Source organism: Lynx rufus, unplaced genomic scaffold, assembly GCF_022079265.1.
Source record: "Lynx rufus isolate CCGP_SWC_20201006 ecotype Redwood Valley unplaced genomic scaffold, mLynRuf1.p SCAF_10, whole genome shotgun sequence".
NCBI lineage: Eukaryota > Metazoa > Chordata > Mammalia > Carnivora > Felidae > Lynx > Lynx rufus.
In genome coordinates this window covers 10,774,313-10,798,662 of record NW_025814824.1, presented here as the reverse complement: position 1 = coordinate 10,798,662, position 24,350 = coordinate 10,774,313, and the positions used below count along the sequence as shown (strand labels likewise).

The following is a 24,350-nucleotide window of genomic DNA, read 5'->3' as shown; positions in this document are numbered from 1 at the left end:
CAGAATATCAATACACCAGGGGTATAAACCATCCTATAAATTCTTACATTATAGTATTCATTGAATTTTACTTACCTTCCCCAAATTCATTTAAAATAACAGCTACTCTTTTACTATGTTGCTCTGTCAAAATATAGTTCAGAAGTGTTGTCTTCCCAGCACCTATAAAACATATTTGGTTTAAATAACAACATTGAAAGGTTAATTTAAAAGGCATACACACACAAAAACAGAGTCCCAATGTTTTAAAAATTTTCCATGCTATTTAAAAAATATTATTTAACTATGGCATAGAAGATTCTAGAGGGAAAGATTAAGTACCTCGGCAAAGTATTAAAAAAGCCTTATGTTCACATAAAATCTTCTATTTACAAATACTCCTACAATTTGGATCAGCTTTCTTTGACCTCATGTGACAAACATACGTCTTTTACATAAATTAATACAATTAATATAAAGACAACTAAATTTTCTATTAAATAAGGAATTATTGAAATAATGGCTTCCAAGGAATGAAGTACTCATGTAGTTCATAAAATATTTAAGCACTTTTACATGATAACAATTTTTCTTAGCAAAGAATATATGGTTTACTTCCCTAAAATTTACATGTAAAGCTCTGTATTTTATTTCAATATCCATCATTAACCAAACAGACACAAATTCAAACAGACTATAGAGCTACTTTTAGTATGCTTAGTCTATAAAAAATATATATATACACACATATGTATGTACATACATATATATAGACATATGTATATATGTATATATATAGACACATGTATATATGTATACACATATGTATATACACGCATATATGTATACGTATATATAGACATATGTCTATATATACATGTATACATAGACATAGACACATATATACGTATACATATGTGTGTGTATATACATATGTGTATATATATATATACACATACATACACTTGACTCTTGAACTATGTGGGTCGTGGGTCCACCTATATGCGGATTGTTTTCTGTAAATACAGCACAGTACGGTAAATGTATTTTCTCTCCCTGATGATTTCTTCAGAACATTTTTTTTTCTAGCTTACTTTATTGTAATATAGTGTCATACATATAACATACAAAATATGCGTTAATCAACAGTTTATATTATCAGGAAGGCTTCCGGTCAACGGTAGGCTATTAGTAGTTAAGTTTTGGAGGAGTCAAAAGTTATATGCGGGTTTTCAACTGTGCAAAATGGTGGCACCCCTAACCCTCACACTGTTCAAGGGTCAATTGTCTCTGTCTACGTGTCTATAAAACACAAACAAAAAGGGAGAATGGTTGTAGGAGATGCTAACGATGTACGGAATGTTCAGTATTTAGAAAGATAAATTCACAAAGCTACACTAACTTTATCCAGTAGGTGGCATGTGAAACCTAATATGTTCAGCTCAAGTGGAAGAAAAATGTTTATCTCGTGAACCGTATATACCAAAGTTCAAAGAGGAAAAAAAATATACTGCACAGTAGTGTTATTCGATTGTATGAATCTATCATTTGTTTACTCTTCTGCTGGTAGACATTTGGGTTATTTCCAGTGTTCTGTTCTTCCAAACAGGGCTGCTAAGAACTTTTACAAATCAGCTTGTACACATCTTCTGAAGCACATTTACAAGATTCTAGTGTGTAACTAGGTGGGATTTAATGATCATTAGGGTATCAACATCTTGAACATTGTTACGTCACATTCCTTTAAAGGCTGTTGAAGGGATGAAGGGCTTGCGTTTAGGGCTCTTTAAAAAGCTCAACATCACAAAAGTGTGCAGCACAAACTGAAAGGGGCATAGCTTAAGGGCAATGAGGAAATTCTTAGAACCAGTCCGAGTATGAGAAAGAGACCCTGAACATGAGTGCAGCATAGGTAGTGGCAGTGGAAATGGAAAGGAAGAGGTGGATGTAAGAAATTTCTAATAGATTTACTAGCAGTTAATAATTAACCATATTATGAAACAGAAGACTTTAAGGCACAGTTCATTCATTCAAGTCTACTATGGGGGCATCTGGGTGGCTCAGTCGGTTAAGCATCCGACTTCAGTTCAGGTCATGATCTCACAGCTCCTGAGTACGAGTCCCGCACTAGGCTCTGTGCTGACAGCTCAGAGCCTGGAGCCTGTTTGGATTCTGTGTACCCCTCTCTCTGCCCCTCCCCCACTCATGCTCGCTCCCTCTCTCTCTCTCTCTCTCTCTCAAATATAAATAAACATTAAAAAAAATGTTAAGTCTACTATGGGCCAGATGTTATGCCGGGCCTTGGTGAAATGGGCACAAAACAAAGATAAACTGTCTCTACTTTCACAATGCTTACAAACACTAAGTGAGTGGGAGATGTAAGGGAATTCTGATCAATAAACAGGTAATTATGTCACAGGATTATACAGTGGATAGGAGATGTACAAGATGTTATGAAGCACCTAAGAGGGATGTCTAGGCAGGGGACTAACAAAAAAGAAAAGTATTCCGGAGGCTAAAGTACGTGGCACCTTTTATAAGTGAAAGTATTCAGTGTGACTGGACCACAGTTCTGAAGGCGAGAAAGGCCGTCAAGAGCTAGATCATGTAGGACCTTTTGATTCATGTTAAGGAATTTGAACTGTAAACCAAAAGGAAACCACTGATGGGTGTTAATGCAATCAGTTTACACCTATAAAGATCATTCAGGCTCAAGTACAAAGACTATATTAAAAGGGAGCATGACTCAAGACTAGTTAGAAAACTTTTAGAGTATTCCAGGTCATTGGAATCACAGGAGCAGGAGGATTGGAGGGCAAAACATAGGAAGTTGTGGACCTGCTGAGTTTGAGATGTCTGTGGGATATCAAAATAGAAACTGAGTGTGAAGTTAAAAGGATGGACAGAGGTGGGCAAATTTTGTAAGAGGGACAGCAAGAGAAGTAGGTGGAAGTATCCAGAAGAAAAATGTGATGGAAGCCGATAGGACGATGTTTCAAAAAAGAGAAAATGGTCAAGAATAAGCAGTGAAACTATTATCGCCTATATTCAGCAACAAGGTTGTTGGCAAAGCTCTCATTCCTAAGCCTCAGACCGCTACCTCCAATGCTCTAGTGACCTACAGATGAGCAAAATGGGGGAGGCCAGAGGGGCAAGTCTGAACTATACCACCTCAGACGAGGAATTTGCCTAATTTCTTCGTAGAGGAGCCTCTGAATAACAGTGGGAAAACACCAAAAGTAAATCCCTTTATAAAATCAATCCTGAGTAAAAAGGAGAATAAACTTAGTCTACAAAGCTTAAAAAATATATAAATAAATAAACCCACCGGTGGTTTAATTCTTATTTTAATGTAAAAGGCCCTCAGGTCTAGAAACGGTATTATCTACCCCCAAATCGTTTGGCTTTATTTACAGTTCTTAACTTTCCCCACACAATTAATATGCTCATGTATTTACTCTAGCCCTTCCATTAAAATGTAAGGTTTTAAAATAATACTCGTCAGATTTTTCTAATAAAGGATCACAAGTGTAAACGCACCAACTGTCCTTCAGGAAATTGTACGTTTACACGCCTATGAATCCAAGGGTCCCTGAGCACTGCTGAATGTCTACAGCTTGAGAAATAGTCTTGGAGGGTGGAGATTTTATTCTTACCACCTCTCCAAGAGTGCTTTGCAACCAGATCTCAAAAAAAAAAAAAAAAAAAATCTGAGATAGTCCTCGCCACGAAGAGCTGGAAGAGACTCGCTCGAGGTGGAAGGGGAATCTACTAAGGAATACTCTTGTGGGTCGGGCATTTTACAGACAGGGCACCGTTTAATGGTAATAGACGTAAGGTAGGCGTTTCCTGCCCGGTTTTGCAGATGAGTAAACAAACTCAAACAGGTGACTGGTAACACGCCCACCTTCAAGTGCGGTTGAAGAGCTTCAGAAAGGTAAGATAACTCTGTAGCTGTCACAAGGATAATTAAGGGGCGGGTCCAGGCCTCTAAGTGCAAGGCCAGAACTAGCTTCAAACTGTGAGGTTAACTTTGAAGCTCACTGGATAAATGTGGATCTAATGCAAGGGGTCTGGGCATCCCTGAGCCCCGAGACGAGAAGCAACCCATACAGGGGGCAAGTGACCCAGGCCCTACGTCACAGACATTTGCTGTCTGCCAGAAGGCCCAGATGCCTCAGGTGAAGAGGCAACGGCAAGCCCCCCAAATCCCAGGATAAGTTCACGGTATTTTCTGACCGGGATGGTTAGTTACCTAAATACCCGGTGATAATTGTGACTGGGATCTTAGCGCCGGGGCCAGACTTTTCCTCCTCCTCTCTTAGCTTCGTCCCAATGGGGACCAATTCAGGACAGTCCTCCTCCGCCTGCTCCTCTCCTTCATCCTCAGCTCCAAGAGCCGGAAACATCCCGGCCACCTGCACAGCACGCCTCCCCCTCGGCCCCAGAGCGGGGACCAAAACACCGAAAGGCAGCTGCGCACGCCGATCACGCCACGCCGGGCGCGTCATTGACGTCATTACGCCGCGACGCGCGGCTCCTCCCCGTCCCGCCCCGATTACCAGGACCCAGGCCGAGGACCGCCTCGCCTGGTAGCCACGCCCCCGGAGGAGCTGGGCACACCCCCCAGGCTGCGCTCTCTGAACCTGAGCGAGGCTGGGCGGAGTCGCTAGGGCTCCAGCCTCTGATGCTGTCCCTGTGCGCTCTGACCAGGGCCTGGGTGTTGGGAGCCAGGAGTGAGTAGCCTGACCTAAACAGCCCCCGTAGAGAAGAGACTTTGTCAACTTGACATTTTTTTGGTGTCATTAAAAAACTTTAATTCATAGGGGAAAGAACGAGAAGCTATACTCCTACTATCTTAATGGTAATTTTTCTACCTGAAGGAATAACCAGTGAAACGTTTTCTTTTTTATAATTACATATTTTACACGTGCATCCCAAGTTTTACAATGTACGTGCACTGCTTTTATTTTTCTTTCTCATTTTTTATTTGGACTCGGGTAACCTGTGTTCATTTATCATATTCTTTGATTCACGACATTCTCATCATTAATCCATGGCTAGCCCTCTTTTATAGTTATATGTTTATAATGAACTCCTTTGATTTCATCCCTAGCCGGGGAACATTACCAATAAGTTACAGCTACCTATATGGGGCCAGTATTCTATTCCAACACTCTGCCCTCTTCCCTAAGGTAGTAACCATGGGCGTGAGTTGATTTGGGGTGACTGATCATTCCCTCCTTTCTTTTCAGTTTTATCACATATATAGGTACATAGACAATATGTTGTTTAATTTTTGTTTGTCTTGGAACTTCATAAAAATTGTATCGTTCGGTATGTAATCTCCCCGGGGTGATCTATATGTGACTATATGGCAATCCATTCATTCATCTCTTCTCAATTATTTCCAGGTTTTGCTCTACGAACTGCATTCAGTGACCCTTCAGCACTGCATTATTGCCTGAACAGAAGCTGTTACAGCCCTGACCGTCCCTTCCACATTTCTCACATATGTTCTTACAGACTCCCCGTATAGGACTCTGACAGAACGTTATACTAACATTGCTTATCTCACCAAGAGTAACCTGTCCCCAACAAGGCCAGCTCAGTCAAGGTGACTGGCAAATACTGCTGTAACAGTATATAGCCTTGGTCAGAGCAAAGAGAGTTCTACGCAGTACAATGGTCAAAGGTTAAAGACATCCCAACTGTTTATCACTGGATGAATGAATAAAAAAAAAACGTGGTGTATCCATAGAGTGAAAAATTATCTCACAGTGAACAGGAAGTACCTGCTATGAGATGGAAAAAGCATTGTGCTAAGTGAAAGAAGGCATTCAAAAAACACGTATTTTATGATTCCATTTATGTGAGATGTGCAGAGTAAGCCAGTCTATTGAAACAGAAAGTAGATTAGTTGTTACCAGGGTCTAGGGGGGCTGAGGGAAGTGACTGCCAATCTGGACATTTTGGGGGTGATGAAAATATTCTCAAATTAATTGCAGTGATGGTAGGTAGCACAATTCTGAAAATACAAAAAAAATTGAATTGTATACTTTAAATAGGCGTATGGTATGGTTTTGGAGTTTTATTTCAATAAAGATGCTATTATTATTATTATTATTATTTCAATTTACTTGGTTTTCGAGAGAGAGCACGTGCTCGTGAACGGGGGAGGTGCAGAGAGAGGCTCCCAAGCAGGTTCCGTGCAGGCAGTGCAGAACCCAACATGGGGCTCAATCTCACTACTTTATTAACTTTTCAAAATTTAACAAGCACCTATCTGAAGAGGTGAGAGTTTTGATATATTCAGATATATGGCTTGCGATCTCAGCTCTCCCTACATGTGAGACTGTCTTTACTTCAGGACTCACCGCTTTTATACATTCTATTATGAGTGAGGCTTTGTTTTTGTTATTTAATCCCAAATGCCTTTTAAAATAAGCAAAAAAAGGGGCGCCTGGGTGGCTCAGCCGGTTGAGCCTCCGACTTCAGCTCAGGTCATGATCTCACGGTCAGTGAGTTCGGGCCCCGAGTCGGGCTCTGTGCTGACAGCTCAGAGCCTGGAGCCTGCTTCAGATTCTGTGTCTCCCTCTCTCTCTGACCCTCCCGCATTCATGCTCTGTCTCTCTCTGTCTCAAGAATAAATAAACATTAAAAAAAATTTTTTTTAATAATAAAATAAGCAAAAAAAAAAAGAAGAAATCCTAAGTCTAATATTGTAGAATCTAGTACATCTTCTAATGTAACTTTAAAATTTCCTCGATTTTACAGTTTTTCTTAGTTTTCAGTAGCTTTGTCATAAAACAGCGATGACAATAATAGCAATGTGTGGATCCCTAACCATCTGATAGGCATTGTGTATGCACATTAAATGCATTATCTCATTTAACTTGGCAGGATAAATAGTATTCATATGCTCATTGACAGACAAGGAAACTAAGCTGTAGAAAAGTTAAATATCTTGCTCCAGGTCATACAATTAGTAAATGGCAGCCCTGGGGCTCAATCCAGATTTGCCTGACACTCAATTACATGCTCTCCTAAACCAGGATCTTCAAACTTCTTCTGTAAAGGGCCAGGTAGTAAATATTTTAAGTTTTACAGGCCAACAGCCAAATTCAAGGATATTATGTAGGTACTTAATAAGAGAGAACGAACTTCTGCAAATCTTGAAATTTGAACTTGACCTGATTTTCACATGTCACGAAATACTATTTCGTATGAAATAACTGTTCTTTCATTCTGAGTTTGCAGACAGTACAGAGAGAGGCAGTGAGCCATACACCAACTACAGATCGAAGCCAATAGGTACTGCCTTGTTAAACTGTATTCAGTGAAATTTTGCCAAAATAGGTCATCCTTGTTATTTCTTTATTTCTTTACTACTATTTTTTTATAGCACACTTGCTATTTTAAGCTGGGTTTAGAAATCATTCACCATTGCAAGAAACCCTTGCCCTCCAAGAGCTAGATGTCGCTGTTACCACCATATTAATATTCAGAGGAACGTCAGAAGCGGAGAGGCTTCAACTGTCTCTCCAAGGAAACTGATACCTGGTCTCAGAGGGACCCGATTTAGGCAGCACCTGAGTCTGCTTAACGGTAGGAGCCCTCTTGCATTGGAGCCGGGCAGCTTCATGGAAATAACCCTGCCTTGAGTCCTTTCGCACAGCAACCTGCTCCCCGCTTTGCCTCATTTTAACTCCTTTGAACAGTTACGAGAGTTGCCATATCAGAGGAAATCAGAGGAAAGCTAAAAATAATGCCAGCTTGGTTTTGCTTTTCTTTTTTTCTTTTTCTTTTTTTTCTTCTCTCATTTTGCAACTTCCTGCAAAGCGAAGAACACAGTAATGGCCAGCAATAGCTATTGGTTTAGAGGAAAGGAAACTTCGGGTTTCAAAATGAACCCAGTTCCTCTTACCTAGCTGTGGTTGGTAAACAAACAACGAACACATAAAATATTTCTTAACCACTTAATATTTATCAATTTATCTGCTGTTTTTCACTAGGTGCACACGGACATAGTGGGAACATTTCTGAAAGGCCAGAAGTCAGGGGCTTTTATTCTTGTGACCGCTTTAGTTAGGATAGAATATCAATATTCAAATATCATATAGCCCTCTGTTTAGACATAAAACTCTTGTCAGGACATGAAATCATATTCTTTCCCCAGAAGGCTGAGAGTGGCTGACAAGTGAAATAGGTACATTTTGGTGTTTTTAGAGAGAATGACTTTCATTTCAAAGGTTGTCAGTAATATTACTTGAATTCATTGTCTTCGGCTATTAAACCATACTGTTAATAAGGCATAATTACAGCCTAGTCACTTATAAATCAGTTTCACACTCACACACAAGAAAACATTATTCAAAGCCTGCTAGCTGGTCAACTTGGGCAGTGCACTGTTCTGTCCAAAATATACTACCAGGCAAGGAGTGGATGCCGAGCAAAACTAAAAACAAAAAAAAAGAAAAAAGAAAGAAGAAAGAAAAAAAAGCCGTGCAATGATTGTGCTGTAATAGTTTAGGAGACCGTCTAAATAATACCCTCTTTTCTTGTCAACGGACATTTCAAAGTGACATTTGTGGCTTTGAACTTTACTCTCTAACTTTTATAGTTTTAGAGAGATTCCAAAATCCATGGGCACCAACCCATGATTTCTTACACGTAAGTAAAAAACACAAAAATAAAATACCTTCATTCTTCCTTCTTCTTTCCTATTCCTTCAGACCCCCTCAAAGAGTGTTTAGTTGCACGTAACTGAAATATTCTGCTGTCAGCCAAGTCACGTCTTCCCAGCATCAAGCTAGTGTCTTCTGAGTTCTGTGGTTCCACCTCTCAGGCACCCTGAAGTCACTTGGGCAGAAAGATTCGTGAATTCTTTTTAGATTGATTTACTTTCCTCCTATTATGGTAATGTTGTTGTTCTGGCCTTGAGTACCCGTGTAGACGGCTCCAAATACATGGCAGCACAGATTTTCAAGCCTCCCAGCCACCTCCATACTTACATCTCAGCCACATGGTCTTTTTTTTTTTTAATTAAAAAATTTTTTTTAATTACATTTATTTATTTTTGAGAGACAGAGTGAGACAGAGCGTGAGTGGGAGAGGGGCAGAGAGAGGAGACACAGACTCCGAAGCAGGCTCCGGGCTCTGAGCTGTCAGCACAGAGCCTGACGCTGGGCTTGAACTCACAAACCGTGAGAACACTACCTAAGCCAAAGTCGGACACTTAACCGAATCAGCCACCCAAACGTCCCTTTAACTTTTTTAATGTTTATTTATTCTTGAGAGAGAGACAGAGACAGAGACAGAGCACAAGCAGGGGGAGGAAGCAGACTCCAGGCTCTGAGCTGTCAGCACAGAGCCTGATGCAGGGCTCAAACTCACAAACCATGAGATCATGACCTGAGCCGAAGTCAGACATTTAACAAACTGAGCCACCCAGACACCCCCACATGTTCTTTTTTTAGGGAACTTCCTTCATACCAACATCCTTCAGCACACTTACTCCTTCTACAAGCGACCTTTATTTTAGTGATCCTTGCAAACTTATATGCATAATAATTTGAAATTCCCTGAATTAGGTGTTTGCATCACCCAACATTCTCCCCCTTATTTAATAATAGCAGAATCCAGATTTTAATTTAATGTAATTTAGTTTAATTTTAATTTTTTTAATGTTTATTTATTTTTGAGAGGAAGAGAGAGACAGAGTGTAAGCCAGGGAGGGGCAGAGAGAGAGGGAGACACAGAACCCACTAACCATGAGATCATGACCTGAGCCAAAGTCGGACACTCAACCAACTGAGCCACCCAGGTGCCCCAGAATCCTGATTTTTTTAAAGCTCATTTATTTATTTTGAGACAGAGGGAGAGAGCACAAACAGGGGAATGACAGAGAGGGAGGGCAAGAGAGAGAATCCCAAGCAGGCTACACATTGTCAGCGCAGAGCCCGACAGAGAGCTCACATTCAAGAACCATGAGCCCATGACCTGAGCCAAAACCAAGAGTCAGACGCCTCACCGACTTAGCCACCCAGGTGCCCCCAGAATCCTGATTTTTAAGCGAGGTACATGGCCTCCAGGATAAAGACTACAGTTTCCAGTCGGCCTCATAGCTGGGTATGGCCGCGTAACAGAGTTCTGGCTAATAGACTGCAGAAGGGCCATGGGGGCAGTTTTGCAGAATGTAGTGGCCTTCGTTCCTTCCTTCGTCTGCCCGCCTGGGATGCCACAGTGATGCCTGAAGCGCTCCTTGGTTCCCATGCCCTACAGGTGGGGGAGCGGGGACTCAGAAGCAACCTGCAGGCTGAGCGCTGGGCTGAGCAGGGCGGCAGGAGAGGGAAATGATTTTGCATGTTGTTTAGATTTCTGTGTTCGCCAGTGAAACGAATCCTCCCCAAGAGAGGGTTTTATTTGTTTGCCTTTAAAATCATATGAATAACGGCCGAATGTATTCTAATTAGAAAACAATTCAAAGAGTACAGGAGCATCTAAGGGAGACAGTGGAAATCTCTGTCACTCGTCAAAGCCTCGACCCCCTTCACTGATGTTATACAACCTCAGTGAGCAATAGAACGACACCGGTCCAGATTTTTTGGTTTTTTTTCTGGTTAGTACCATCTCTGCCAGTGTCACTGCATCGTTCTGTGTACCTATATACATATGTGATTTTTGTTTTTAATATAGCTGGGAACATACATATGGGCTTTATTCTGGAACGTGCTCTCTTAATATGCGCTGATCATTTTTCCTTCTCACTAGAGTTAGAACTACACCACTCATTTTTAACCATTCATGGTATTCCTTAAGAGAGATGTAACTCTTTCACCCTATCTTTGTAAGGGTCCTGTAGATTGCTTAGACACCTCCCTAAAAGACGCTCAAAAGTAAACTCAACAGATTGGCAAGAAATATAGGAAAGTATTCTGATAAGCTAAAGCTTGTACGTGTAATAAAAAACTTTATTCCCATTCCGGTTTGGTATTTGAAAGTTGTTAGCTTCTCTTACTAAATTAGTTTCATTTATCCTTTTATGCAATATTAAGTTTTAAATTCATAATTTCTGGTCCACAGTTCTGGGTTACCTACAATTAATGTGGTTCTACGCACATACTGTATTTATTTTATAACAAGCTCAGGTTTTGCACTGTGTGTTCACTACGCATAACTTTACATATGCACTTTTATAATTTAATTGTGGTTTGTGAGTTTTGGGCAACAGTGTACAATACATGGCTTAAATTCAGGTCTGAGCTGCTGTTTGCAGAAAGATGAGTTTACATACTGGGTCTTGAGCACCGTGCTGTTTCGTGCTTGAGTTATAACTCACCTCTTCAAAGCCTAGAGCAACACTTCTGGAAAGTATTAGCAGACAGAATATTTTACTGTATACTTTTATGGCTTGATGGTTCTTTTAACCTCATCCATTTTTCTTTATGAAATGTTCTAACTCCCACAAGCTGGCAATGATAATGGCAGGAGAAGTTCAGCTTTGGCACATTTCCTTAAGCACTGATAAGCACAAAGTATATATGCAAGTGATATTTATGTAACAATGTATAATTATTAGAATACAACTTGTTAACGGGGTTTGTCTTTGAGGAAGACGAAATAGGGAAGGTGATCTGGGTGGCGGACATAAAGAGGAAGGAGAAGCCCTCTACCCCAAAAGAAAAAAAAAAAAACTTTAAAAATAGTACGTATAAAATACACAAAAATTGTTTTAAGTGCATTCACAATATAATCCTGTTTAGATAAAATTAAATATATTTGAATATACAGTTGACCCTTGAAACACGTGGGGATTTTCAACCTCATGCTATCGAAAATCTACAGATAAATGTCAACTCCCCCAAAGCTAAATTACGGGTAGCCCACTGTTGGCCAGCAGCCTTACCAAAAACATAAAAAGTCAATTAACACAAATTTTTATTATATACCTTATTCTTACAATAAAATAAGCTAGAGAAAAGAAAATTGTATTATTAAAAGCATGAGAGAAAATACATTTACGACGCCAGCTTGTGCTGGTCAAGGATTAACTGTCGACGTGTATGTGTACGATGGGCAATGGGATAAAGGAGAGATGGTTACCTTTTATTTTTTTATTTAAAAAAAATTTTTTTTTTAACGTTTATTTATTTTTGAGACAGAGAGAGACAGAGCATTAACGGGGGAGGGTCAGAGAGAGAGGGAGACACAGAATCCGAAACAGGCTCCAGGCTCTGAGCGGTCAGCACAGAGCCTGACGCGGGGCTCAAATTCACGGACCGCGAGATCATGACCTGAGCTGAAGTCGGACGCTTAGCCGACTGGGCCACCCAGGTGCCCACCTTTTATTTTTTTAAATACACCTTAGTATCATATTCCTGGCTACAAAAGGCATCTATGATTTTTTATATGAAAATTAAACTTTTTAAAATAAATTAGATATGTATCAACAGCCTTTTTGGGAAAGAGAAATTGTAAAATATCTATCAAAATATTAATTGCATATACCTTTTGACCTAGAAATTCTACTAAAAGGAATTTATTCTGTGTATATACACATGCAGACATTTATGACATTCCCAGCGTTATTGTTCTAAAGGTAAAATGTTGGAAACATCCTAACTTTCCATGTGTAGGGGAATAGCTAAATAAATTTGGCTCATTCATATGTTGGAATATGATGGCAGGGTAAGGCTTTGCATTGTGCTTACATATGAAATTGCTAGAAGCACCTTTATTTATTTATTTATTTATTTATTTTTAATGTTTACTTTTGAGAGAGAGAGAAAGAGTGACAGAGCACAAGCAGGGGAAGGGCAGAGAGAGGAGACAGAATCCGAAGCAGGCTCCAGGCTCTGAGTTGTCAGCACAGAACCCAATGTGGGGCTCGAACTCACGAAACACAAGATCATGGCCTGAGCCAAAGTTGGATGCTTAACCGACTGAGCCACACAGGTGCCCTGAAGCACCTTTATTTTGAATAGCCTCCAGGAAAAAGTTGGACAAAAAGAGTGAATGGAGCATTCTGGTTAATAAGAGAAACTACACTAAAAGATTGTGGATTTTTTTCATCACAAGAGTGGTAAATTCATGTACAGTTTGCTTGAAAACATTTAATACCCTGTAATATATATATTCCATAGATTTAATGAACAACTAAGATTTCCTTTAACCAACATGTTTGTAAGGTCATGACATGCTTTAAAGTTAAAGGTTATATTCTGGGAGATTAAATAACTTTGAAGGTAACAAGCGACTCGCCTGGAGAGCTATTTGCTCTTTTTCAGTAAACATTGACGAGAAAAATTAATATATTACAAAAGAAACAGAGCACACACACACCTATGCCCTCCCTGGCCAGTGCTCTTTGTGCATTGTGCTTCTGTGGCCCCCAGAATGTCAACGTTCACTTTATTATCTTTACTCAGCAATAGAATAACCAAAGTAGTGCTTTGAATTCTAGAAACTCTGGAATCCATAAGGTTCTGTCTTGCCAAGTTTTGCATGAAATATCGTTGTGACCTATAATCTGTCTTTTAAAAAAAATTTTTTTTTTAATTTTTTTTCAACGTTTATTTATTTTTGGGACAGAGAGAGACAGAGCATGAACGGGGGAGGGGCAGAGAGAGAGGGAGACACAGAATCGGAAACAGGCTCCAGGCTCTGAGCCATCAGCCCAGAGCCTGACGCGGGGCTCGAACTCACGGACCGCGAGATCGTGACCTGGCTGAAGTCGGACGCTTAACCGACTGCGCCACCCAGGCGCCCCCAAAATTTTTTTTTTTAGGTGCAATTATCAAAAGCAGAAGATTAACCCCAACCCGATGCTATTAGCCAATGTGCAGACAGACATTAAGCAAGTTTTGCTGGTTGCCCCACTGGCATCCAGTTTCTGGACCAGAATCCAATCCAGGATCTCACATTACACTTGGTTATCTCATCTCTTTATTTTTAATTTTTAATTTTTTTAAGATTTTACATTTTTAAGTCATCTCTACACCCAGCATGGGGCTCCAAGTCACAACCCCAAGACTGAGGGTCACCATGCCTCACTGACTGAGCCAGCCAGGCGCCCCTACATCTCTTTAATGTACTTATTCACGGGCATTGTTCTATCTCTTTCGTGACTTTGACACATTCAAAGAGTACTTGGTCAGTTATTTTGTAGATTTCCCTCAACTCTGGTTTGTCTTACGCTTACTCAGGTGTGCATTTTTGGCTAGAATATCACAAGTTGATGTTACCCCCCTGTGCCTCCCTTCGGAAGTTACGTGATATCCATACATCCCTTTACTGGTGATGTTAACTTTGATCACTTGGTTTAAATGTTGTCTGCCAGGTTTTTCCACCATAAAGTTACTATTTTCCACATTGTAGTTAATAAGTATCTAGGGGGGGAGACGCTTTGAGATTATGTAAATATCTTCTTTTTCATCATATTTTAGCCCACTGATTTTATCATCCTTTATTATTTGTTAAAATTACAGCTTTATTAAGGTATAATTTCCCTAGCATAAAATTCACCCATTTTAAGTGCATAATTCAAGAATTTTAATTCATTTATACAGTTGTGCAGCAATCACGACAATCTGGTTTTAGAACACTTCTTTCATCCCCCAAAATTGCCTTCTCTCTACCTTGGGCCCCACGCAACCATTGATCTACTTTCTGTCCTCATTTGTACAATACAGTAATTTTTTCTCATTTATTTCCTTGATTTTTACCCTTGCTCATCTGCACACTAACAGACATAGACACTTAAGTCCAGCACATTGTTTGGTATTTGACACAGTAGGCTGATCAGCCTGGAAGTCAAGAGAAATAATGAGTCATTTACTGACATCAGGCTAAAAATGGACTTTGGATATTCTACATATCAGCAGGACCTAAATGATCCCGTTGTTTAGATCTCCGGTAAATTTGTAAAAGTCATCCCAATTAAATTCTCTCTCTGAATCTGTGAAGTGAAAGGCATAATCTTTGATATCTTATAAACACTTGGCAATTCTGATTTTATCACATCAATGTGCCTTGGAAAAATGTGAAGGTCCAGAGGCTTTGTTTCTTTGTTTTGTTTTGTTCTGGCTTGTTAGTTTTATAGGTTTTTGCTCCTTGGTTTGCTGTTTAAAATTATTTTCATCCAGAACCAATTTTACTAACCTAATGCAATATAATTTCAGGGATATTAGGTCTCTCCCACACCCTCCAGGAGAGGATAAAAAAGCTTCGTCGGTTTCACTGGCAGTATATAGGCCAAATATAGCCCACAGCTAAGTTTTTTCATAAAGCGGTGTTTTTAAAATCAGAACATTTACATTTCTGAGAACTTACCTATCTGGTTTCTCTCTCTCTCTCCCTCTCTCTCTCTCTCTCTCTTTTGATTTATTATTGAGAGAGAGAGAGAAAGAGCATGAGTGAGGGAGGCTCAGAGAGAGAGGGAGACCCAGAATCCGAAGCAGGCTCCGAGCTCTGAGCTGTCAGCACAGAGACTGATGCAGGGGTCGAACTAACAAACCATGAGATCGTGACCTGAGCCAAAGTCACACGCTTAACCGACGGAGCCACCCAGATGCCCCTGTGATACATACATGTTTTTATAACTGGAGCTAAATAAGGGTAGTCCACGTGAAGAACAGAACCCGTGTCCTTCGGTTTGCTGTGTCCCCATTAATTCCCTATCCAATCTTACCAAGTCTAAATCAGTTGGTGAAGCTCTTTGCCTAGCCCCATTGGGCATTTGCGTTTGCTATCTTAGGTTTAAATTTCTTTTTCTTTTTTTTTTTTTTTTTTGGAGACAGGGAGAGATAGAGCATGAACAGGGGAGGGTCAGAGAGAGGGAAACACAGAATCTGAAACAGGCTCCAGGCTCTGAGCTGTCAGCACAGAGCCCGACGCGGGGCTTGAACTCACAGACCGTGAGATCATGACCCAAGCCGAAGTCGCCCACTTAACCGACTGAGCCACCCAGGCACCCCTATGCTAACTTAGGTTTAAACCTGAGTCACGCTTGTTGGTGTTGTTTTTTGTTTCTAACTGAGCCACAACCAACTCTCACTAAGCTTAAGGGGGCAGATTAATGACTTTTTTTGACATAATCACAGATTTGTACACGGGAAAAATGAACTCTTTTTCTGACCTCACCTACACAGAGCACACCAAATATGCACCACTGTTTCTTATCTCCCCACACTTCATCATATTTGTCTTGGTTAGATTAATATTTATTTTAACATGATGAGAAATGTGTGAATGGTATTCACAGTGGAACCTCATGATGTCCTGTATTTTTTTTTCCTACTCAACTTTTCATTTTCCCTGAAGTTAATACTTTTCTTGTTTCTGTTTTTGTAGTTTTGTTTCCTCCCTCTTGCCTTCTTATCACTAATTCACCTCAAAGTCTCATACACGTGTCTAAATGTCCTTTTCATACGTTCAGATAGATAAGGCATTCTTTTAATTTCACCTTCTTAAACAATCTATCCTGGGGTCCATAACGCCTTGATCTTGGACTTCCAGCCTCTAAAACTGTGAGATGACGAACTTCTGTCATTTACGCCACCCACTCTGTGGTATGTTGCCTGAAGCCCCAGCAAATGAATGCACAGTGTTTCGAAATTGCACAATAATGTACCTTGGAATAGGTCTAATTTCATCTATTATCCGGACACTCAGTAGCTCTTACAATCTGCAAACTCATGTTCTCTCTCTGGAATTACTTTGTTGACAGTTTCCTTCCTTTGGTTTTCTCTGTCTCTCATTATGGAACTCCTCTCATGCAGCTACTGAACTTCTTATTCTGGTCCTCTAATTTTCTTTTCTTTTCTTTTCTTTTCTTTTCTTTTCTTTTCTTTTCTTTTCTTTTCTTTTCTTCTCTTCTCTTCTCTTCTCTTCTCTTCTCTTTTCTTTTCTTTTCTTTTTTCCAACTCTTTTTTCCATTTCTTTCTTTTTGCTCTACTTTCTTGGAGGTTTGCTCAAGTTTATCACGCCAACTTTCTCTGAAATTTTTTCAAAGTTTATTCATGTATTTGGAGAGACAGAGAACTTGAGCAGGGGAGGGACAGAGAGAGAGAGAGAGAGAGAGAGAGAGAGAGAGAGAGAGTCCCAGGCAGGCTCTGCGCTGTCAATGCAGAGCCTGATGCAGGGCTCGAACCCATGCGTGAACTTCGAGATCATGACCTGAGCCAAAACTAAGAGTCGGATGCTTAACGACTGAGCCACTCAGGAACTCCTCTATGAATTTTTTTTAATTCTGCCATCATATACATATTTTCAATTTCCCAAAGCCCCCTTTAATTCTATGAATAGTTCTTTTAAAAATTACATAATGTTCTTGTTTCCTGGGTACAAAATCACCCTTCTCCTTCTGTGCATGTTACTAACAGTTTTCTGATCCCATTAGAGTCTTGCTTTCTTCCAAGTTGCTTTTGTTTGTTTGTTTGTTCTGGCCTCCACCTTTTTTTTTTTTTTTTTTTTTTGAGAGAGACGGCATATGTGAGTGAAGGGCAGAAAGAGAGAGAGGGAGATAGGGGGAGAGAGAAAGAGAGAAGCGGGGCTCACCCGGGGCTCATGTTCACCCCAAGTGGGGCTCGAACTCATGACCTGAGCCGAAGTCAGATGCTTAACTGACCAAGCCACGCAGGCACCCCGGTTTCCACCCTGATGAGAAAAAATAAAACCCTTACTAAAGCTCTCATAAAGGCCTGATTTATAAAGGAAGGCGTTCTAGATTTCTTTCTAAGTCAGTATGACGTACATAAGCTTTGTTTAAACCGAAAGCATGCCTTATGGCCCGCCAAGCAGACATCGTAGGTCTGCCTTGCAAACAAGTACATACAGGAAAACTGTCTTGTCCTTAAGACATCCATCAGTGCCCCTACCCCCTTGACATTAAATCTTGCGATTCCTGCCTATATGTTAACTTACAACCTTCTGACCTTTCACAAAATGTGAAAAAGCATACAACCCTGTAAAACTTTTCACTCTCCTGAGCACTTTCTTCCCCGTGAAGAGCAAGTTTCCCGGGCAGTCCCCCCAACTTGAGCTCGAATGAAACTCTTTGTGTCTTTTTAGAGATTCCAAAAGATTTGTTCATTTTGCATCCACAAATGCAAACTGTTGGTGTTGGTGGTTTTCCATACATGTCTGATAATTTTCGGTTATCTGTTCAAAGTTACCAGTAAGGTTCTGAAAAACTTTCTGGGAAGTTGTGGTCCCATGGGTGAGCCTCCTTGACTGCCGGCTTCAGTTTCAGGTGCTCTGGCTGGGCCATTTGATTATGGCGCTCTTGATGGCAGTAACATTGTGTCTTCCCTCTCCATTCGGTCAGATACCCCAGACGACATGCCAATCTCCAGCATTCTGGAATCAAAATGGAGGCAAAAGAGCTCGGCTTTTACTTGGTTACCAATGTTTCCATAAACGTTCACAGAAAACACCATCCTTCTGTTTACAGTGCTGAATCCTGTCCCCAAATGTGCCAAGTGTTCCCCAGAAAGTGATTCTCTCGGTTGACCTTATCCGGTCTCTGTGAGGCTGGGAGAGGGCAGTTACCTGGCTCTACAGTGTTGGATAGGGCATCTAGCGATCTAACTGCTTCTTAAACACTCACAAACCAAACTTCCCGTTTTTAATCCCACTTTATACGCATTTCCAAAAGTAGTGACCTTCTCACACCTTTGGGAGGTCTGCGATGCAACCAGGCACTCCCTAGCTTTTTCCAGAAAAAAGGTGTAGGGGTCAGCTTTCTCAGATCTCATAAGATACCTCTTGGGGTGCCTGGGTGGCTCAATCGGTTAAGCGACCGACTTCGGCTCAGGTCATGATCTCACAGTTTGTGAGGTCAAGCCCTGCATCAGGCTCTGCACTGACAGCTCAGAGCCTGGAGCCTGCTTCAGATTCTGTGTCTCCCTCCCTCTCTGCCCCTCCCCTGCCTAGGATCTGTCTGTCTCTGTCTCTCAAAAACAAATAAACGTTTAAAAACTTAATAAGATACCTCTTGTCTGTACGGCTTCTAAATTACTACATCTTATTGTTTTGTCTTCCCTCTTAGTATCATTTCCACTGTGGGTTTCTGCCTGAAAATAATGATTCCTTTACTGTCATTTTATTAGGTTTCAGAAGAAAACCAAAGTAAAGAACGAATATCCAATTGATCTCCCTACTCAGAAGTCCACTCTGCATCTTCCCAAGGGAACTCAAAGCTCGCTCAGGAGTGTTTGAAAACAACCAGACCTGCTTTATAATTTTCCCGTTGGCCAACTGTGTCCGTGGAACATAAATTACTTCTCTGACTCGTTCTTTTATCTGAGCAACCACAAGTTCATTCACTTTTATGGTTCACTCGTCAATGGAAAAGGAAACTAATTGCTAGTAGCTTTAACTCTAGCCAAACGGATCTTGTAAAACTCTTTGTATCTTCCTAGCTTTGGTCTTTGAATACTGACCCTCCCCCCACCTCCTGATTTTCTTCCAGAATAACAAAGCCTCCAATTAAAAAAAAAATTTTTTTTAAGTTTATTTATTTTGAGAGAGACAGAGACTGTGTGAGTAGGGGAGGGGAGAGAGAGAATCCCAAGCAGGGTCTGCCCTGCCAGCACAGAGCCCAATGGGGGGCTTGAACTCATAAAACCGTGAGACCATGACTTGAGCTGAAACTGAGAGTCAGGGGCTTAACAGACTGAGCCACCTGGGTGCCCCGAAAGCCTCCAAATTTTGAGCGCTCAGTATGTGCTAGGAACTGGGTTAGACACTTTCATAGTCATCATTTCATTTAATCCTCCCTATAATTTCCTGTAATGTCCTACAGTGCCCATGCTGTTGTTCCCACTTTATACAGTGGGAAACAATCACTCTGAAAAGTTAAAGGATTTGTTCAATTTCACATGTCTGTTAAGGGGTGAAGCTAGGGTTTGAATCCAAGTTGGCCCGACTCCTGACCCATTTCTTTTTCTTTTTCGTTTTTAATGTTTATTTATTTATTTATTTATTTTTAGAGAGAAGGTGGGGAGCAGAGAGGGAGGTAGAGAGAATCCCAAGCAGGCTCTGTGCTGTGAGCACAAAGCCTGACGTGGGGCTCAAACTCACCGACCGTGAGATCATGCCCTGAGCCAAAACCAAAAGTCAGACACTTAATAGACTGAGCTATCCAGGCACCCCCTGACTGATTTCTACTCTACTATGCTGTCTTAATGATTCTTTCTTTCTGGGCTTTTTGAGTGTTTATTTTCATGTCCCCAGCTGATGTAATTATGTGCACCTCTTCTTTTCAATTCAATGTTTATACTCTATGTCCTACGACAGTTCATGGCAACCAGCTGCTTCAGCCTTTGTGAATGTCTACACTACCTTCCTATCTAACCTGTATCTGGCCACCTACCTTAGGTATCACTCCTTTGGGGATTTCATGACCTACGAAAGATTTATTTGGTGCTTTTCACGTACTCCTATTACACATACAGAATCCTATAGCACATGTACAAGCCGTGATTACCATGTTCATAAACAGTTTACTTATCTGTCTCTCAACTACACTAAACTACAGACTCCCGAGCACAGTGGCAATATTCACCTCATTCCTGTGACATGTCTATGACCTAATGCAATGCCTGATACATAGCAGGTGCTCCTTAGATATATTGTTGAATGAACAAATAATGAATAAAGTTATGTATACACCCCCGTCTGAATGAAAACAAATGTCTAATTTAAAATGATGTTCTAATGATATTTTAACATTTGTCAAACAGAATTTCATGAACACAAGTCTTTAGTGCTTTTCGTTCCTTATTCAGAGCATAGACATTATTTTCACTTCAACATTTTCAACCGAAATGTTGACATTAATCCTTGACGTGAACCCTGACAGGTTTTCAAAATACTGACTGAATTTCACTACAATTTTAAAATGTGAATTTTTATTTAAATAAACTCAAAAGTCATCTTATCCTTGATAAAAATATATCATGCTCTGAAGCCTTTCACTTTAAAAAAAAAATTGTGTGTGTGTGTTTATTTATTTTTCAGTGAGAGAGAGAGAGCGCCAGCTGGGGAAGGGCAGAGAGAGGAAGAGACACAGAATCTGAAGGAGGCTCCAGGCTCTGAGCCATCAGCACAGAGCCTGATGCGGGGCCGGAACTCACAAATCTGAGATCATGACCTGAGCCACCCCGGCGCCCCTGAAGCCTTTAACTTTAATTGAAAAAACATTTCACTACATAATTACAAAGTACAATGCAAGAAATAACTCCAAGAACTATTTTTGATCTTCACGTGTTGTTATGAATGGAACTGTTTCAAGTTTTCATGTGATAAAACTTCTTACCTTAATTTCGGAGGAAACAGAAACTCATACAGCCTCTATCAGAATTTCTGCGAAATGTTTCTCAGGAGATGTGTTTGTATCCAGTTCAAACATTCTATGGTCCTAAATCACCCAAGTGAAAAGGGCAGATGGATGGGAGAGAATGTCAAGAATAGGAATAAATAATAAACTTCTCCTTGAAAGATCCTAACCTTGTAAATGGTTTTGAAAAGATTGCAGGAGTTTAACTGCTTTATCCTGACACCCAAGGCAAGTCATTAGGGTGACTCAAGAGTCCGTCTGTGGATGCAGGCTGGAATCGGAGAAGGTCTGGGGAGGATGTGGTCAGTGTTGAGCTACCCTTAACGAAGAGATTTACTGATCAAATATTAACCGTCCAGGTATATTCATAACACGGCCACACAGTAAGGAGACAGATGATCTCCAACTAAAGGTAGAAATAGGAGGGTCACCTGGGTGGCTCAGTCGGTTGAGCGTCCGACTTTGGCTCAGGTCATGATCTCATGGTTCGTGAGTTCCAGCCCTGTGTTGGGCTCTGTGCTGACAGCTCGGAGCCTGGAGCCTGCTTCGTTCGCATTCTGTGTCTCCCTCTCTGTCTGCCCCTCCCCTGCTCACACTCTGTCTCTCTCTCAAAAATAAATAAAGATTAAAAAATTAAAAAAAATAAAGGTAGAAATAGGAGTGAATTTCACAAACATAATGTTGCCTAGACAAAAAAGATTCTACTTCTATAAACTTCAAAAGCAGGAAAAAAATTGGACCTATATTTAGGATATTAATTACTCTGGGAGAATTCAGATGGGAAAGGGGGCTTCTGGAAGTTGGTAATGTTCTCTATCTGGATCTGAGTGCTTGTTACGTGGGTGTGTTTACTTTGTTAAGTTCATGGAGCTGGGCCGTCATCATCGTGTACTCCTCTCCATGTATATTCTACATTGAAAACAATGTCTACTAAAGTAAAGCATCAACTGTACCATTTTCCAACCATCTCTTTCTGTCTCCAAGAGCACCTGATCTAGGAAAAAGATCGTCCTGAACTATGGCCTCCCTAAATGCGGCTTAGGGCAGGATATCTAAAACTATAGGAAAATAATGTTAAAACATAAGTGTCGCCGGGACGATGACATGCAACAAATACGATATCCCAAAGCTAGATCACCAGAATTTACCCAGGAAACACCGAGAACCATTTCCAGGGCTCTTCGATCCTACAGGAGTTTTGCAGAGATTATTCTGGAGAGGATTTTCCCGAGGAGAGCTTCCATTGCTGGTTACAGGTGTGGAATGGAAATGAGAAAGGACTGCCACTTCCTTCCCAGGCTTCTACAACACCTCTCAGAGAGTCTGAAATGACAATTTTCCTGCACCAGGGAGACTCAAGGATGCAGCCTGACTCCTGACCAAGGATGGTGAAAGCGGCCCGGGCCACCAAGGTGAAGGTTGTGTTGGGATCAGCCAGGATTATTTATGAGCACGTTCAATGGATCAGATGGTAGGTCACAGGGGAGAGATCCAGCTAAAGGTCATTCAGGGTCCTGGTCATGGGGTCGCTTGGAGAGCAGAGGACACTAACGGCCGGAAAGTGGAAGCGGTCACAAACGAGTCACAAGAGAACAGTGTGAACACAGGTGCATGAAACGAGTGAAATGACCTATAGGAGGGAAATCTCCAGGAAATCTTCCAGAAGACCTAAGAAACCCCACGTAAAGAGGCAGCTTTGGGATAACTGTCAGGCACAGAAAATGCAAAGCCAGCTTATAACAGTACCAGTTCTGCAGTTCTCTAAGAGCGTTTTTTCCAAAAATGTTTAGGTATAGTTGACACGCAAGGTTATCTGAGTTTCAGGGCTGCAACGTATCGATCTGGCAGTTCAATACATTACCCGATGCTCCTTGCCCCAGTGTAGTCACCAGGCAACATGGCTGCGAGATTGTTATCTCTTTCGCCCGTGCTGTACTTTTCATCTCTGTAATTGGTGGTTTTATAACTGGAAGTTTGTGCCTCTTTATCCTCTTCATCTATTTTTCTGCCAGTCTCCCCACCACTGTCTCTTACCTCTGGCACCCCCCAGTTTGTCTGCTGTATTTAAGAGTCGCTTGTTCGTTTGTTTCTTCGTGTTATTTTTTAGATTTTACGTATAAGTGAAATCATATTTGTCTTTCTCTGTCTGATTTATTTCACTTAGCATAATACCCTCCAGGTCCATCCATGTTGTCACAAACGACAAGATCTCATTCTTGTTTCCAGTTGAATAACATTCCACCATATGTATATCATGTAGATAGCACATATCCCATCTTCTTTGTCTGTTCGTCTATCGATGGACACTTGGGTTGCTGCCATATCTTGGTTATTATAAATAATGCTTCAATAAACATAGAGGTGCATGTATCTTTTTGAATTCGTGGTTTTGTTTTCATTAGGTACATAGCCAGTAGGGGAATTACTGGAGCTTTCTTACATCTGAGTATTCATTCAACCCGAAGAGGTCAGAAACTGGCTGGCCAGCTGGAGGAGGAGAAGAAATGAGCAGTGGCACCAAGAGAAGACAAGAAGCCGACCATGCATTCTTCCCCCTCTTCGCCCCTGCAGGCTGCTGGCCCCAAGCCCACTCCGGCTGGGGGAAGATTCGTCATCATAGATAAGGTGGAGCTTTCCGGTCTCAGACTTGAAACTATGTTTGCACTTAAGGACTTGTACCTTGGAGAAAGAGAAAAGTCATGGGACCTGCCATCCCATGGGGGATGGGCAAGGGTTAGCCCCACTGAATGCAGAGGGAAACCATAGAAAAGATGGGTTTTGTCTCCATCCACCAGTCATACGGTCACAGTATGGGTTACATGGGCATTTACTTTAGTATACTCAGGTGTTTTTTTTTTTTTTTTTTAAAGCTGATTGCTGAACCATGACCTAGGCCTAGAAAGAGAACCGTTTCAGGATCCTAAATTCACGGTATGCCTGCCCATACAGGTTATTTTATTTGCCATTGCGCCCAGTGGTTCCTCTCACCACTTAATCCAAGCTAAACCTCCAGCTGATACAAGTTTTT

The 24,350-nt window shown here is 41.0% G+C and overlaps 1 protein-coding gene across 4 annotated transcripts in view; it reads right to left on the bottom strand.

Annotated features, from left to right (window-relative positions):
- The window catches only part of LOC124528198 (putative COBW domain-containing protein 7), a 79,937-nt gene that overhangs the window by 46,284 nt on the left and 9,303 nt on the right, over positions 1 to 24,350 (bottom strand). Inside the window, exons 2-3 of one of the 4 annotated variants that reach the window (XM_047101675.1) lie at positions 8,681 to 8,841; positions 76 to 162 (exon numbers count right to left, since the gene is read on the bottom strand). Coding sequence is in view for 3 of the 4 variants with exons in the window: in XM_047101659.1 (XP_046957615.1) it covers positions 76 to 162; positions 4,235 to 4,388 (241 nt within the window). In the remaining variant the exon portion in view is untranslated. Of the gene's footprint in view, positions 1 to 75; positions 163 to 4,234; positions 4,462 to 8,680; positions 8,842 to 24,350 lie in introns of those variants that run through there. The other 3 variants (XM_047101659.1, XM_047101650.1, XM_047101667.1) reach the window with 3 other exon arrangements.